Here is a 13335-nt window from a genome sequence, read left to right on the forward strand (position 1 = left end):
TGGATTTCTATTATTATATAGATCGATACTGCTTTTTGTTATAAGATGTCTCCATCTTTCAACTGGGTGAATCAATTACTTATTGTGACACGTATTTTACTTTGAAACTGGTGCATTGATCAGCTCGCACCTGGGAAGTTACCGCACACAGACGATCAGGGTATCCTTTTCCACGCCATTTCTTCTTTCCAGTTGTCAAATTCCTTCCCTATCCCTGTCCCCTTAGAAGCATACAGCGCATTCGCGGAAGTACTAGCTCTGCAATATTCTTTGGTGGTGATCGCTTACCGTCAGGCGAACCACCAGCCCAGTTGCCCGCTATTACATAAAAAATATCGTGGATACCTAACCAGTTAACTGGTTTAAAAGTGAAGTCCCGTGTCCCCTACTGGGGTATGGGGCAGATGATATACAATTGTTTCACTGATTTTTTTTATGGACTAGTAGGGGATCAGCCTTCTGTGTCCTGCCAGACCGAGACATTTTTTTTTTTTGTGCGTCCCCACCGGGAATCGAACCCAGGACCCCTCGCTTCTACGCTCACGCGTAACCACTGTACCAAGGACGGGTATATACTGGTTTACGAACACATTAATCACACCTGACTAGACTGAATCTAAGACCTAGATATATAAGGCGACCCCAACCTGATATTGTATTTCACATGCGGTTGTTTTGTGGTTTTTTTACACTAGTTTAAACAAGTGGCTTTGCGTATTTTTAGTTCAAATTCTATAGTACTTGTTAGCCAGGTGCAAATAATATGAATAAAAATCAAGTAAATATGAATATTTAGATATAAATATTTCAGTATTTAATATTTTCCAAGACAATATTCAAAATTATAAAAAATAAGATTTTGTTTTAATCAAGGGTTATATCAATAAAATTGATTTATCCCTACTTATAAATTTTGACGCCTCTTGGTATAGTGGTAAACGCGTGAGCGTAGAACCGAGGGGTCCTGGGTTCGATTCCCCGTGGGGACATTAAAAAAAAAATGTCTCGGTCTGGCAGGACACAGAAGGCTGATCACCTACTTGTCCATAAAGAAAATCGATCAGTGAAACAGATGTATATCATCTGCCCTATACCCCGCTCGGGGACACGGGACTTCACTTTTTACTTATAAATGCGAAACGAACTGTGTTTTCTTCACGCCAAAACAACTGTTCCAATTTAGATGAATATGTTACAGAGATAGTTTTAGACCCGAGGAATGACGTCGTAGTATAGAATAATTCTTCCTGTCTGTATAGTTTTTATCCCGGAAAAGAAAACCTATGTTGTCCTACACTACGCGGGTAACGCCGCGAGCGGAAGTTTATTATTCATACGTACAAACACATAGCGATCCTCTCGGAGGTCTGTTTCCTTATCTTACCCTTCCCAGTCGATTCTTTCTTTCCAGTTGTCAATTCCTTATCCCTTTATCTTTTCCTCTTAAAAGCGGGTAGCACATTCGCTGAGATACTGTCTCCGCGAATGTTTATGAGCGGTGGTGATGGCTTACCATCAGGTGAACCACCAGCTCAGTTGCTCGCTATGGCATAAAAAAGCTCTCTGTATGATATATGGTTTCTGAACGCAACTAATTTCGCGTGAACGTAATTTTTTTTCGATACTGACGAAGCAGCAATCTTATATACCACTTTTAGCACTTTTCTCTAAAAATCTCGTATCCTTTTCCTTCCCAATCCTTTCCTCTATTCCCCTCATCAAATCTTTCTTTAACCGACACCTAAAGTCGGCAATCCATTTGCAGAGACGTAAGTTCTTGACAAATATTTAGAAGCGGTTGTGGCGCTGACCATCAAACGACCCACCAGCTACATTGCCGATTATGACATGACATGAGAAATTATCAAAGAATAGAAAAAATTTGATCACGAGGCGGGATTTGAAACCGCGTTTTTTGCCAAACCGTAGCAAAGTTCTTACAAAATATCTCATATATAAAGCATTTCAATGCTATAAAACTTAAATATGACATAACATGTCGTTCTTAGGGTTTTCCTGCCATATAAAAAGAAGGCTGTTCAAAATTCTAACCTATTTTTTTCTATTGAGTGATGATTATTCAGTCACTAGGGTCATTAAATAAATGTACTTCCTATATTCTTAGACTATTGAAGAAAATCATACAAAAATAATCAGCAGCTAAAAGATAACCTTTAAAATATAACGGCAATTTAAAGTACTATGACCTAGAAGTTAGGTAACATCTCAAATACCTAAGTCTAGTACAGTTAGAGCATCTGGTCGATCGGTCAAGGACGCCTGAGGGCGTTACGTCACAGCTCGGGAATTAGGTCCTGGGTTGTGGATGGATATATGTCTAGATGATGTAAGTTTGCAGTAGTCTGCGGATGGTAGAAAAATAGTGCGATCTGGTTCTACATTGGAACCTTTACAATAATATTCCGTGGACTCTTTCAATAGCTTTTGGTATACAAGCTGCGCCCCGCGGTTTGACCCGCGTAAGTTCGTATCCCGAAGGAATATCGGGTTAAAAAGTTGCCTATATGTTATTCCAGTTCTCCAGCTGTCTACGTACCAAATTTCATTGCAATCGGTTCAGCAGTTTTTGCGTGAAAGAGCAACAAACACCCACATCCTTACAAACTTTGTATTTATAGTATTAGTAGGATAGGATTACATCGGCTGTGTGTCCTGTGTGTTCCTCTTATCAATACTTCTTAATTCCTTCCCAAAAAGTCGGCTATCCATTGGTAGAGGAGTAAGGTCTGAACTGACCCTACTCCTCTCCAAATGTCCACGGGCGGTGGTAGCGATTACCATCAGGCGACCGGCCAGCTCCATTGCCGACTATAACATAAAATAATAATAGTTTAAAAAAACTAAAAAACACGCTTTTATCATATATTGCACATTGAAAAATGGAATAATTTTATCAAATTAGTGTATTGTCATCGGTCCTCAATACATCTACAAAGTTTGAACGAAATCTGGCCGTTTAAAGTGGGTCAAAATCGCGCCCAAAGAAGTCGGTTACAAACAAACAAACATACAAACATACAGCTAATAAAAAGCGTGTAAAAACTCCTTGAACGTCGTTTAAAAACAGAGTATGGTGATGGCCTCGTGCGAGCCACCCGCCACCCCCCGGGGAGTGGGGATATTGCGATACCAATGACGTTATAACGAAATATCTGTTTGTCTTTTGAAGCGGTGCATATGCATTTGCTAAGTTAGTTAGCGTTGATACGTGTGTGTGTGTGTGTGATGTATGTTTGTTACCCTGTATCGTGAAAATTGATGGATGGGTTATGATGATACTTTGCCGTGATGTAGCGTTTGCACTTGAATTACATATCTATATATGTAAAAATTAATTGCTGTTCGTTAGTCTCGCTAAAACACTAAAATGGTTTAGCGGATTTTGATAATTTTAGTTTTGATTCATTCGTAATAGACTAGGGATGGTTTAAAAGCGAATTTTTTATTGTATGTGCAGTCTAACGCGAAAGTTTGTGCGTATGGATGGATGTATGGATGTTGCTTTTTCACGGAAAAAACAGCATTTCGTATCTGTATGAAATTTGATACAGAGATCGATTATAGTCTAGATTAGCATATAGGCTACATTTTACTGGAGTACCGCGCGAGCGACGCCGCGGGTAACAGCTAGTTTATAAGTAACCAATGTAGAAGCCATAACAGTTCAATTGAACACCTCATTACATGACAGACTCGCAACTGTATATCATCTGTGGTTGAATTATCTACCCGACTGCGCGTGAATAGGGGTATGCCTTTCGGGTTTTGCCAGTTATCACACTATCATAATCCTACTAATATTATAAACGTGAAAGTTTGTAAGTATGGATGTATGGATGTTTGTTACTCTTTCACGCAAAAACTAATGAACCGATTGCAATGAAATTTGGTACGTAGACAGCTGGACAAGTGGAATAACATATAGGCAACAGCTGAAAACCCTCGGAGCTATCGAGTGACAAATACAGACGAATCAAGTACCTCTTTCGTTATAATGAAGGTTGAAAATTGCGGATTCTGGTCGTGAAATTACTACGTAGATTTTTAAGACAGTGTATTTTACAGTTATTGCTGTGACAAAATGTTCAGGACTATCCAAGATTTAACTTTCTGTGTTCCGATATAAATCAACTACGTAACAACAGCTGTGAATCAAATTAATTTTTTATAATGTTTGTATCAGAATGTGAAAAACGAGATAGATAATACCGAATTAATGCACTTTAAACACCGTAACGTCATTAAATATTGATATCATAAACAGGGGTAACGCTAATATAAAAAATAACAATGTATTATAAGATCTGATGATAATCTGACCAGACCAACTTGTGGTCGAAGATGATGGACTATTAATGCACTTTAAACACCGTGACGTCATTAAATATTTATATCATAAATAGGGGTAACTCTAATATAAAATATAATAATGTATTAAAAACTCTGATGACAATCTGACCAGACCAACTTGTGGTCGAAGATGATGGACTGAAAGTACAAAACTGGCGGGGAACAGGAATTTCAGCGGCGAACCGCCGCGTTCGACCGCCTATTACTACGCTGATCTGGAAAAAATCAAACGTCAGAACGGGCAGGAGGAGCAGAATGGCCGACCGGAGCGACAGGCTGGCAGACAAGACCGTCCGGACGACCGACAGGCCGACGGCCAAACTGTTCAGAGCCGAAACGAGCTGAGCGAATACGTGGAGACGAATGAAATCTTCAACGATGGGGCGGTTAAGGACGTCCCACCTCTCCGCGACCGGTGGAACAACCAGGACAGGAAGCTCGAGGAGACATACTCCACGGCGGGAACGTTTCCGATGCCGGAGCCGAAGGAAAAGGAACCGTTGCTGGCTGAACTTGAGGTCGTCGGTCGTGTGCCGCTGACGCAGTTGGACACAACGCCCGGCGTGAGAAGGAGCAGGAGTTGGTACTTGTGCTGCCCGAACATGGGCGAGGAGGAGATATCGAGGGAGTCGTCGTGGAGGTATTCCAGTTTGAGGCCGGTCACTGCGCCGCCTATTCCCGGACAGAATGGTATACATGTACGTATAATGCGATCCAACTAGAACTGAAAGTGTCTATGGCATCTAGGTGATAAATTTCATGTGAAAATACGATTCGCTTAGAAATCCTTGTTGTATATCTACACTAATATAATAAAGAGGAAGAATTTGTATTTTTGTTTGTTTGTAATGGATAAACTCAATAACTACTGGACCGATTTTAAAAATTCTTTCACGATTAGGAAGCTGCAACTTCGCTGAGTGACAGGCTATATATGTACCCCGAGCAATGCCGGGGCGAACAGCTAGACATAAAATAACATAAAATTAAAGCGTCTTCAAATCGTTACACCCAGATTAAATTGAAATAAGACCCCAACAAGGCACAAACTTTTCACGCATATTTAAAATCGTTTCATACAGTCGTAAAGTTCTAAGGTAACATACATGAAAAATACAATTGAATCATGTTAAAATACGTCTATGACATGTCTAGTTCTCTTAGTTCGAGACTAGATGGCGCTTTACACAACCGCGATACAAGAATTAAGTCCATCCATCAAGCATAAAACTTCAAGCCATTCTTCTATATAACACACTAGCTATCCGCCCCGGCTTCGCCCGTGGTACATATAAAATCTAAATTCTACCTCAATACTTTTATTGTAGGGCATCTTAAACTGAAAGAATTCAAAACGGACCTGTTATTAGTTCCTGAGATTAGCACGTTCAAACAAACAAACGAACAAATTCTTCAGCTTTATAATATATAGCTGTCCAGTTGAATATCTGAATTATTGCGATTAGAGTTATATATTTGAGTTTAAATAATATCAAACGAACTAACCCTTCAGCTTTATAGGTATACTGGTTTGGATGTTTCAATAAAGATATGTTACGGAACATTATTTTTCTCCAAAATAAAATATAGTCCATGTTACTCGTGGATAATGTAGCTTTCGAATGGTGAAAGAATTTTTAAAATCGCTCCAGTAGTTTTTGAGCCTATTCATTACAACCACTCAAACAAAGTTTTCCTCTTTATGATATTAGTGTAGACGATGGTTACTACCGCCATATATTTAATACTAATGCATGCAAAGCGATTGTTCTATGTTTGGCGCCATAAAGTCTGTCAGAGCTCCCAAGATGGCGGACCAAGCGCTGCTAACTAATCTGTATTAGACGCACGTTTCTGCCGTGCATTATATAAATATGGTATAATATACCATCTTTTCGAATGATATTTGAAAAATCCAATCGCCAATTCGCCTTCATACTAATTAAAGATAATTTAAATGGAACTAAATGGAAGCAAACAATAACAAAAAATAATCATATATAAACAAAAAAAATACAGTTAAAATTGATAACCTACATTTATTTAAAAATTTATCAAGCACTAGCCTAGCCTTCCTCAATAAATGGGCTGTCTAACACTGGAAGAATTTTTCACAAATTGACCATTTAGAATTGGACCAGTAGTTCCTGAAATTAGCGCGTTCAAACAGACAAACTCTTCAGCTTTATCATATTAGTTCAGATTTGAATACTATAAAACTAAAAATTAATTGAATTTAAAAAGAGAAGGTTATTAATTCGACTATATATTTTATTGTTGTTTCTTCTGTTTGTTACCACGTAACGTTTTGCTGAGTAAACCGATTTTAATGATTCTTTTTTTATTTCATAGCTGGTGCCTACAATGAGGTCTAAATTTGTTCTAATTTAGATGATTTGAAGTCGTTTTTTTTTGTTGTTAAAATTTAATTATAGAAATTACGATTGAACTTTAGTTTTGAATAATAAATATTAAAAAATATCTGATTTAGAGTCTTAATAGAGATACAATCTGTGTGTTTTAAGGGGGACTGCATAAGCTTAGAGCGGGTATTATAATGATTTAATGCAGTAAAAATAAATTAAGTAGAAAAATGTAGGATAGAAAGACCTTACATAGATATGTAAGGTATGTTTTGGCAAAATAAAGATTTTATTATTATTATTATCATAAAGAAAGAAAAGCAGTGGTGGCTCAGTGGTGAGAACCTCGGACTTCAAAATCGATAAGTCGGGGTTCGAGACCGGGCGAGCGTGCAGGAAATAAATTGATTTTTCAATTTATCTGCGCATGTGGATAGCATGACCACTGCTTAAAACGGTGAAGGAAAACATCGTGAGGAAACCGGCATGTCCAAAAATCAAAAGTACGAAGACATGTGACATCTGCCAACCCGCACTTGGCCAGCGTGGTGGATTATGGCCTGAACCCTCATAGGAGGCCTGTGTCCCAGCAGTGGGAACATATATGGGATGATGATGATGATGATGAAAGAAAGAAAAAACATTTATTTGGAGACAAAGAGATACGAAACACAAGAACACAGGATACGCTTACATTGTTATATATATATGCTTTGATAGTGTTGAAAATGTAATACAACAAATTTGATATGATAGAAAAACCTCTCAAAAATACCTCTAAACCATAGTAATATACGGGAAATCATTCTGATTTTTCGTGAAATAACTCTTCAAGCAACATAGTAATTTAATAGTGATTTATATTCGTAGTACCATCAATAGATTTTTGGAAAATCGAGTTTATTTCATTTGTGAGCGACGTTATGTACGCATGTGTGCGTGCGACTATCTATTATTGTATTTCCTTATTCAATATGGTAGCGGTAATAAATTTGCATCAATGAAGCAGCTGTTATAATATAAATAAATAAAATATGTAAATACATGAAGCTAGAATCACAAAACACTACATATTAAATACTAAAAGACTCTTAAACTGTTACAGTGCCACCGATTTATCTTGTAAATTTCGAAAAATTGAAGAAAAAAAATGATGAATTTTCATTGTTGACTACTTCTAAATTTTAATTGTTTTATTTGCTAAAAGATACTAAAAGTGATGCCCGGAATATCATACTATAACTTAAATACTCTAAAGGTTACACAATCGACGACAACACCCTCCAATTGAGATATAAATTGATGGCGCCGTACGACATAATTATAAACTACCCTACACGCATCAAACATTCCACAGCTGGCGACCCAAAGCAGCGGGCGCGTGGAGGACGTAGTCAGTCTGCGCGCGGAGCGCGACGCGCTCGCACGTGCGCTCGCCAGCGAGAGGCAGCGCGCGGCGAGCGCGGCCCGGGCGCACGACGCGCGGCTCGCGGAACTGCACGGCGTGATAGCTGAGCTGGTTAGGCGGAGGGCGGCTGATAAACGAGCTAAAGCAATACCGGAAGAGGAGGTTTCCGGTGAGTTTCATTATATACATATTTTTAGTATTTTTTTATAAGCGAAATTTAAAATCAATTTCATGAACTAAATTGTGACGATCACCTTGAGACTTTTTAACTACATTGTGCTATATTAAGGATATGGGGAAGGTAATGGCATCTTTAATACAGGTTACTCTGTAACCGGGCAAAGATTTCGCTCTTGAACTTTTATTTGTTCGATACCTATTTGAACTGCTACTGTGATGTACTTAGCTATAAGGTTAGGTTAAGTGTTTGATTTAATAAACAAATACACAACACTCTGCCTCGGCCTCTGGGGTGCCCCTTAGGCACATGAAACCGAAAGAGTAGAAGAAATTCGATTACTGTGGCGGGATCACGGGTGGCCGAGAGGCTAGGCGTTGCTACGGTTTGGCAAGAAACGCGGGTTCGAATCCCGCCTCGTGATCAAATTTTTTTATATTCTTTCAGCATGACTCGACTACCATATTGCAATTTAATTCTTATTTTAATCGCAAAGTACCCTTCAAGTCTACAAATCGTTCTTCAATTTCATTTGTTTTCAGATGAATGCGAGTCCACAACGCAACCGGCTGCCGAATTGGAGAACGATGGCGAACTCTCTAGAACGGACCAGGTGATACACTTGTCGGATGTCAATTGTGTTCTAACATTCTGCTGGATGAATAATTGTCAGTTGGGATACAGATGTCGCTTTTCAAAACTCGTTGAGCTGTCGAATCCTAAAATGTTGGATCTGTATTTTCTTGTGTTTGATTTTACGCGAGTATTATATATTTAGGGTAAACCGCGGGGCGCAGCTAGTCTTTATATAAAAGAAGTCTTTAAAACTGCGCAACGGATTTCAATGGGTTTTTTTATTAGAGAGTTATTCAAGAGGAAGCTTTATATGTATAGTAACATCTATTAAACTAATCTGAATTTACGCGTGCGAAGCCGCGGGCAAAAGCTAGTTATCAAAGAATTTTGGCAAAATGGCAGAGCTAGCTGAGACTCGTTGTGATTTATTCTAGCTCTCACTATATATATTGTTTTTACATTTTTCCAATTGTTTATTTACATACACTTACACTAATATAATAAATGTGAAAATTTGTTTGTTTGTCAATCACGTTGAAACTACTGAACGGATTTTGATGAAATACGGTGTAGAGACCGGGTATGAGCTGACTTGGGTGATAGGTCTTTTATCCCGATTAAATGCTCCCTTGGGATAAAACAGGAGTCTTGATATCCGAGCGGTATTATTTAATACATATAGTAAATAATGAAAAGGTCGTACTCCAAAACATAACATGTTAAGTTTGCATAAAAAATATAAAAATAGCGTATAGAAGATAACTGTCGATGTTTATAAAGGTTGTGGATTTCAGAACGAAAACTCGTCCATAGTAAGTCCAGCTGAACTGCCGACCCCGCAGGAGCCGAAAGACCTGCCCGAGGACACGACCGACTCGAGTACTTATGAAATTAGGTGAATATTCGTTATTTATACTGGGACACGGACCTCCTATGAGGGTTCAGGCCATAATCCAGCACGCTGCCCAAGAGATGGCAGAATTCGTGGAAGTTTTGATTCTAGGACATGCCGGTTTCCTTCACCGAGAAGTGGTGTTATCCACACTCGAAGATTAATTTAAAAATTGATCTACCCTCAAGTTGTGTTGGCAGACTATCAGCGTCAGGGTCCTTCATGCTGAGTCTTGGCTCAGGCCAGCTGGGTCCTTTCCTAAGAACGAAGGTCACATTTGTCTCTGTCCTGTTTTATTCTTCTGTGTGTTCATTTTTCTATGTTTAATTGTTTTGTTGTATCGTAGTTGTCGTGTATTCTATGTGGTCTCTGAATAATCTATCAATCTATCAATATATGACCTATTCCATTGTCCCGCGAGTGAATTCGCAAGGGTGTTATTGTATTTAAGTTGTTATAGTTAGAAAGTATATTTTAGTTAATCATGTATCTAGTATTTAAGTTAGTTGTTTGTTGTAAAATTATTATTTTTTTTGTATCACTGTCGCATTGGGCTTGTCCTCTTATGGCAAGTTTTTTTTTTTTTTTTTTATATTACAGTCGGCAAGGGAGCTGGTGGCACGCCTGATGGTAAAAGCGCTAACACCGCCCATGAACACTTGGAAAGGCATAAGGTCCATTGCAGACCTTACGCCTCGACAAATGGATTGCCGACTTTTTGGGAAGGGATTAAGAAAGGATTTGTGATAGATATAAAGGAAAGGACTGGGAAGGGTAAGGAAAAGAATATGGGCCTCCGGCTCCCCCACTCACCGAACGAAACACAGCAGAATGCTATTTCACGCCGGTCTTCTGTGGGGGTGTGGTACTTCCCCGGTGCGAGTGATTTTTATAAATAAATAAATAAATAAATCTAATATATATGCATGCCCGTCTGGTTTCGAACCCTGGAAGCCTGGTAGAGATGTCTTTTAGCCATAAGGTCACCATTTGTATACTAGTTTTAAGTTGCTTTTGTTAAGTTGATCTCTGTTTTATATTTTGTAAGTGTGCAATAAAGAATAAATAAATAATAACTCTGAGGTTCTCACCACTGAGCCATATGCTTTTATTCATCCTACTATCCTACTAATATTATAAATGCGATAGTTTGTAAGGATGTGTGTGTGTGTTTGTTGCTCTTTCACACAAAAACTACTGAACCTATTGCAATGGAATTTGGTATATAGACAGCTGGACAACTGGAATAACATATAGGCAACTTTTTATCCCGATAGTCCTATGGGACACAGACTTACGCGGGTGTAACCGCGGGGCGCAGCTAGTAAATATATAATTGATATATAATTTCAGGATACAGCCAACCCTGGAAGTGTCCCCACCGCAGGAGTCAGAGAATTGCTCCAGTTTGCGGCTGTCTGAGAGGGACTCGGAGATCTGCGTCAGCACAGCCAGGTTTGTGACGGGGTTTAAAGCTGGTTTTATTTGATTCTTCTGTCGCAGCGGGCAACCGAGCTGGTGGGTCGCCTGATGGTAAGCGATCACCACCGCCCGCTACCCAGTTTTAAGATAAGGGGTAAGCAGAGGAATGACGAGTGGAAAGAAGGAATGGAGTGGGAAGGGTGAGGAAAAGGATATAAAACACTTGCTACTATTTCACGTCGATCTTAGCTGTTTAATGGGTGCTTGAAGGTTTTGAGTTTTGTTAATGTTTTTTTTAATAAGGTCTTATTAATGACTGGCAGTTCGCCCCGGCTCCGCCCGTGGTACGTATATAGCCTATGTCACTCAGCGAAGTTGCAGCTTTCTAGCGGTGAAAGAATTTTTGAAATCGGTCCAGCAGTTTTTGCGTGAAAACGTTACAAACATATAAAAATACGAAAGTTTTCTCTTTATAATATTAGAGTAAATGTAAATTTCGGACTCTGTTAAATCTCTAATAATATAATTAATGCGAAAGTAACTCTGTCTGTCTGTTTGTCTCTTCACACTTAAACCACTGTACTGATTTGGATGAAACTCATTGATGTAGTCTGCGATCGGAGAGAGGATATTGGATAGGAACGTCGGTAAAAAATAATAATGAAAATATATGTTTTTCAGATGTTGTCAATACACGCGCGCCGCGCATGGTTCAACGAACAGCTGTCAAAGGGAGAGAGGATCACCGGCTCTGCTACCGCCGTCACCAGGTAACGTGCGAACGGTCGAACGAACGAATAAAAAAAAAAGTTTTGTCCATATGGCAAATTGTGGAATTCGTTATTTATGGAATTGGTCTAATTTATCAAATGATGGTAAACTAGACGCTCGCCCCGGCTCCGCCCGGATATCAAGATTCCTGTTTTATCCCAAGGGAGCATTTAATCGGGATAAAAAGTATCCTGTCACCCAAGTCATCTATAGATTATAATATCCTGTCCGTATACCATATTTTATCAAAATCCGTTCAGCAGTCACAGCGTGATTGACGGACAAACACTCAAACAAACAAACTTTCACATTCTATTCTACTTCCTACTAATCCTACTTCCTACTTCCTTCTATCCTACTTCCTACTAATCCTACTTCCTACTTCCTACTATCCTACTTCCTACTAATATTATAAATGCGAAAGTTCGTAAGGATGTGTGTGCGTTTGTTGCTCTTTCACGCAAAAACTACCGAACCGATTGCAATGAAATTCGCTACGTAGACAGCTGGACAACTGGAATAACATGTAGGCAACTTTCTATCCCGATATTCCCACGGGATACGGAGTTATACGTGTGGGTGTGGAGTGTGGAGTGTGGAGTGAGACGGTTGCGTTGCGGCAGGGCGCTGCGAGTCGCGGCAGGCGAAGCTGGCGTCGCGGGTCCGCCTCAAGAGGACCGAGCACGAGACCAGCCAGCTCGCCAACGAGGAGGTGAGAGACTCAACGAGCTCGTGTGTGTATACTGACTGACTGACTGGCTGACTGACTGACTGACTGACTGACTGACTGACTGGCTGACCGACTGACTGGCTGACCGACTGACTGGCTGACTGACTGACTGGCTGACCGACTGACTGGCTGACTGACTGACTGACTGACTGACTGACTGACTGACTGACTGACTGACTGACTGGCTGACCGACTGACTGGCTGACTGACTGACTGACTGACTGACTGACTGACTGACGATTGACGACTGACTGACTGACTGACTGACTGACGACTGACTGACTGACGACTGACTGACTGACGACTGACTGACTGACTGACTGTCTGACTGACTGTCTGACTGACTGACTGACTGACTGACTGACCTAGTTATCTATCAACGCAAAGCCCGAACCACTGCACGGATCGGGCTGAAATTTGGCATGCAGATAGATGTTATGACGTAGACATCCGCTAAGAATTTTGATAAATTCTACCCCCAAGGAGATAACATAGGGGATGGAAGCTTGTACAATGACCGCGACGGGTATTTACATATACTAGCTGTTACCCGCTTCGCCCTCGAGGTCTTAATAAATTTTTAAGGTACAAAGTTTCATCCCCTATTTTATATATACACATATA

General features: G+C 39.7%; 1 protein-coding gene across 1 annotated transcript in view; it reads left to right on the plus strand.

The window, feature by feature from the left end:
- Positions 1-4505: 4505 nt before the first annotated feature.
- LOC119839227 overlaps positions 4506-13335 on the plus strand; it is a gene marked incomplete at its 5' end in the record, with an annotated part of 15373 nt that continues 6543 nt past the window's right edge. Inside the window, 7 exons of the mRNA XM_038365446.1 lie at positions 4506-5069; positions 8092-8311; positions 8863-8933; positions 9691-9791; positions 11142-11243; positions 11892-11980; positions 12605-12693. Of these exons, the coding sequence (XP_038221374.1) occupies positions 4506-5069; positions 8092-8311; positions 8863-8933; positions 9691-9791; positions 11142-11243; positions 11892-11980; positions 12605-12693 (1236 nt within the window). The remainder of the gene's footprint in view (positions 5070-8091; positions 8312-8862; positions 8934-9690; positions 9792-11141; positions 11244-11891; positions 11981-12604; positions 12694-13335) is intronic.

Source organism: Zerene cesonia, unplaced genomic scaffold (assembly GCF_012273895.1).
Source record: "Zerene cesonia ecotype Mississippi unplaced genomic scaffold, Zerene_cesonia_1.1 Zces_u010, whole genome shotgun sequence".
Lineage (NCBI taxonomy): Eukaryota > Metazoa > Arthropoda > Insecta > Lepidoptera > Pieridae > Zerene > Zerene cesonia.